Below are 5,000 nucleotides of genomic sequence, written 5' to 3' on the forward strand. Positions count from 1 at the left end.
CACCCACAGAGGCTCACCTCCACGGTCGTAACGTATAACCTGAGGAGAGGTTGTCATCATAAATGGGAATATTTAACACAATTACAAAGCAATTGTGTCACATGGCTGATTCGGCTCAAAAATGAAAAGTTGAGCTCCTACCTCTCTGATCATCAAACATAATTTCTGTAACTATCATTATCAAAATTACATTTGCTTTTCTCACAATTCTATCCAACATGTAGAACTATTCACCTGGTCAGAATATTCCTTAATGCGTGTGCGGAATTTCTGGAACTGCTTGTCCGTTTCCTTTGTGGCCATCTTAATAAGGTCATCCTCATTCTTTTCAACATCTGATCATCAGAAATAGATAATAACATTAGATTACAGAACTTGGTATGGTATGGTGAAGTGACTGGTTCTTTTAATGCTTAGCCCCTCACTGCCGGGTAACAGAAATCCCTGAGAGTGATAAAACTCTGGTGATTTCTGGCAATGGGCAGACACGGCACGGGTGTCAGCTGCATCAAGCCGAACGTTCTGTCTCGTTCTGGCGCATCACAGCACGTACAGGCTTACCCCACAGACCAAGTGGTTTGTTATGATGCTGGTACACGTGATCCGGCAGTGATGGATTAAAAAGTAAATACATGGTTATAACAATAATTCACAACAACATCTACATTATCTAATTAGTTTACATTTAGGCATTGAATATCAATCTAAATTACCATACTTTCTCTAAAAATATTCACTGATCAAACCACCCCTTACAGATAATGGAAAATACATGTTCAGTTTGGGAAATACTGAATTATAATAACTGCATCATTGTAACTTTAAACAAGCTAAATGTTTGTAGCTTTAAAGACAACATAAAAAGGCAATCTTTAAACTGTACGTAATAAAGTTTCTTACCATCATCTAGGTCTCTTGTTACTCTGCCAGACCTTAATAAAGCTTCATACTCTTGCATTACTTCTTCTTCTGTCTTCTCTCTCACCTCATCGAGTTCTTCTGGTTCCATGTCAATTTCATACTCAGGGAAAAGAAATTTGGCATTCCCCTTACATGACACCTTGCTTACAGTTTCTGTTGAATGAGATGATAAATATTTTACATACAAGCTTCCTCTGAATTTCTTATTCCATATTACAAAACAGAAAAAAAAAAAAAAAAATGCAAGTTATTATTAACCTAGTGTTGCCAGGAAGCAATTAGAACACACTGACCACTAGACACCTAGATTAAATCAAGGTTGCATGCACTAGGTTGAAAATATTCAGAAGTGCTGGCACCCCTCTACCCCTGCTTGTTTTTTAATAGATAGAACAAACATGAAATATATAAGCATTAGCACTGATACCAGTACCATGTATTATTACCTGGGTTCTTACACTCTTCCCTATGGCCAGCTTTCCAGTCTAGTGCTTGATGGTCTTTGGAACAATAACGAGCAACTTTGCAGCCTCCGCACACCTGAAGGTGTTAATGAAAAAGCAACTCATATTACATCATGTACATCTACATTTATAATCAATCATATACTGATTAATGTAAGTTGTATATAAAGTTGTATATAAAGCTATCACACTTCAGACTATTGAAAATGATAAAAGCATAATCTAATTTGAAACAGTATTCCACTACAGAGGATCACAAATGAATGAGCACTGAAAGATTACCTTTGGCCCACATCCGCCGCAAACTCTGCAGAGATTGTTGAAATCTGCAGCTCCTGGACTTTCTGAGCCAGGTTCAACATCCTAAAGGAGAAATATTAAGAATTATAGTTTACCCTCTATTCCAGTAAATCAGATAATATATGGCAATATCAAAACCAAGGTGTGACCATCATGTCATGAAAATTTGGCTACAGGCTAGGTGACAGAAATATATCATAGAAAAATTTGGCAAAGGGCCAGAGTTATAGACCTAGAGAGATACTATGGAGTATACTCACCAAAAACAGTCTATTACATCTTATTACAGCATAACAAATGCCAAATAAAGATATAGCCAAAAGTTATTATGAAGAAAAAGAAAATAACTTTGCAAAGGGGAGGCAAGGAGTCTTGATATTGTACATGAGTGTTTGTGTGGACTGGGCCTATAACCCACATGCATGAGAGTCACCATACACATAAGCCTGATGTCTGATATTTTGGTGAATGTGTGGGCAACAAGACACCCAGAACTGATTACTAGTAATTTCCAAATACTGCAAATGTAGCTTTAAAGAATTTCTACAATGTATTATTTCTTTCCTTCTTTCTTGAATTTGAATCAAACTTACTTTCGCTGGGTCTGGGGGATAAAATTCATTATCCCTCTGTAACTGTGATCTAAAGACTTGAATGTTCGAAGCATTATTTTCTTTACTGCAATCTGCATCACGACAGATGAACACAAACACTGTCCTGTAATCCATAGTTTAAATATAAGTACTTTTATACATTGTATGTGATGGGGAAAAAAAAAAAATAAATAAAAAAAATAAAAAATAAATCACATATGATAAAAGAAAATAAATAGATAAATAAATAAAATAATAATAAGACTTCACAATATCTCCACATACTAATACTTCAAAAGTAAGTAAGGAAATTTTTACTAAACAAGAAGACAAGAACTAGAAAGTAACAAACCTATGAAAGCATTCCTCCTTGTCATGAAATGGTGCATACAGCTGACACAGGAATGCAAGTGGTTTACTGCAGTTGCGGCAGGTCAGCTGTTGCCCATTTGGCAGGTCCTTTAGAGCTAACCATGCTGGATAACCTCCAACCTGAAAGAATTATTATTTTAAAAATAATGTTTACATTATACTTACACAGGCACTGTCCAGCATCTTACATTAATCAAATGTTTGGTTATCCAACTATGTTCAGCCAAACTTATAATCAACTGATCAAAGTCAAATAATATTGGTGAATGTTTTAGTATCTATAATCATGCACAATCTTTATGTGAAAATAATTGCATATTAACCCATAACTTGTTATTACAAAAGAAAATAAAAGCCTTTATATTACATATCTCCAAAGAATTAAAATCAAAAAAGTTTCTGGGCTGCCAGAGGGCACTACTAATGGTTAATTCTTCTAGACATGATTTAAAATTTGATACAAATAAAGTAAAAGAGAAGAAAAATTGCATGAAGATGAATTTTAAAAAAATAATTACTATTTTTTTACTTTCATTATAATGAGATATGGTCCTTAAAAAAAAGGAAAGAACATTTGCATTCTCACATAAAAAAGGCCAAATTAATTTCTTATAAAACATAAAACTTGTAATCACAACCCCTATCTTTAGCATGTGGCAAAAATACACTTGTCCACTGGATATCACTCTTTCAAAAGCTACAGGATTATAAACATGGATATGTGAAAGAGTGAAAAGCAATTATTCTCAATACATTTTTGCAGTGGACTGAGGTTTTTAATTTAGCTCTGACCCAATCTACCAAAAAAAAAAAAAGCCCAAAGTTAGATACAAGACTAATTTGGCATAGACGCGCATGTGGTATGGGAGAGCATTACCTAATTTCCAACATCTAACCACTTCTTTTTTTCAAGAGGTGTTTTAAAAGTGTATAGCCTTGATGTCCAAGTTTTAGTATTCTGGCCAGACGGGATATGTGGTTCTTTACAGAAGATTAAGTGCATCATTAGTCTTTCTTTCCTCATATTTTATATTACATTTTTTTGTAGTCACAAGCATACAGCCCCCATATAGGAATGTTATTAACCTTTTTTTTCCTTGATGAAATTCATGTTTTTAGCTTTCAAGGCTAAATTTTTAAGAGTATAAACATATGAAACATTACTACATAGTATTTACTCACTTTGCTTTCGCCACATGATCCATATCTCTAGTTTTTATACAAGAAGTCCTAACTATATTTCAACCTAACACCCAGAGAAAGCCTCTGATCCCTGGACCCCCAGAGTAGCAAGTAAATGTTCACTCATTTTTATGGTATAAATTACAAATAAAAAAAAAAGGCCTAATAATACGCACCATGTTGCTTTAAAAATGGCCTGTCATCCAGAATGTATAATAACATCAAAAGACTGAAATGTGAACACAGAAGAGCAGGCATTGATAGCTACAAATTAATAATTTTCAAAGGTATGCAGTGACGCATGAAATAGTTGATATATACAAAATGTAAAGAGACCTATCTAATGTAAAGTTCTTGCCTTTGCAGATAGCCTATGCAAATTCTCTGATCCCTCACTTCACAAGGCAGTAAACCATTAATTAATCTTGCAGCTCTTTAAATAATACTTTATATTTTTCCAGGTCATTATTTTCTATTAAATCGATGACAGCCACAAACGTGACAGGACAAGGATAATACCAATACCATTATACATATTTTTTTTATCTCCTGAGATCTGTGAAAAAATCCTGATATAAAAAGATACACTTACTCGACTATCCAAAAATATTACTGTCAAACGAAAAATAAATCCTATTTAAGGAGTTAAGCTAAGCCTACAACAACAAATACAATATACACACCTACTTAACCTACAAAAAAAATCTTAAAAACACAATTCACCTCCTAAAAACATTAAAAAAAAAAAAAAATCCCTCGGTCTTCCCACTTCCCTCACCTTGCTTGGGAAGAACTTGGACCGCAATTTCCAAGCAGGAGTCTTATTCTCCAGGAAACCGAGCTCCACCACGGGATCAGAAGACATTTTTTTTTCCTTTTCTTCTTCTTCTCTCTCCCTACACACACGGCGGTTCCTGTTACACGTTCATCAGAGGCCTCCGCTCCTGTAACACGTTCAGAGGCTTCCACGTTACTCCTGCAGAAGAGACGCACGTGACGGTGTTTATTTTGGACGTTCGGGCCGGTCGCTCAGGGGGGTCGTGCGGACGGGGAAGTTGTTGTACTTCGGGTCTTGATTATTTTTATTTTTATTATTATTTATTATTTTGTTTATTTATCTTTTATTTAATTTTTTTGGGGGGATGCGTGGATGTCTCCGCCTGTCTTT

General features: G+C 34.9%; 1 protein-coding gene across 1 annotated transcript in view; it reads right to left on the reverse strand.

The window, feature by feature from the left end:
• LOC119575046 (programmed cell death protein 2-like) overlaps positions 1–4,856 on the reverse strand; it is a 5,511-nt gene extending 655 nt beyond the window's left edge. The window contains exons 1-8 of the mRNA XM_037922417.1: positions 4,611–4,856; positions 2,631–2,770; positions 2,279–2,402; positions 1,668–1,748; positions 1,368–1,461; positions 901–1,074; positions 235–335; positions 1–39 (exon numbers count right to left, since the gene is read on the reverse strand). The exon at positions 1–39 is cut by the window's left edge and continues 72 nt beyond it. Of these exons, the coding sequence (XP_037778345.1) occupies positions 1–39; positions 235–335; positions 901–1,074; positions 1,368–1,461; positions 1,668–1,748; positions 2,279–2,402; positions 2,631–2,770; positions 4,611–4,697 (840 nt within the window). The 5' untranslated portion in view covers positions 4,698–4,856. The remainder of the gene's footprint in view (positions 40–234; positions 336–900; positions 1,075–1,367; positions 1,462–1,667; positions 1,749–2,278; positions 2,403–2,630; positions 2,771–4,610) is intronic.
• Between the last annotated feature and the right edge of the window lie 144 nt (positions 4,857–5,000).

The sequence above is a fragment of the Penaeus monodon genome, chromosome 1 (genome assembly GCF_015228065.2).
Source record: "Penaeus monodon isolate SGIC_2016 chromosome 1, NSTDA_Pmon_1, whole genome shotgun sequence".
NCBI lineage: Eukaryota > Metazoa > Arthropoda > Malacostraca > Decapoda > Penaeidae > Penaeus > Penaeus monodon.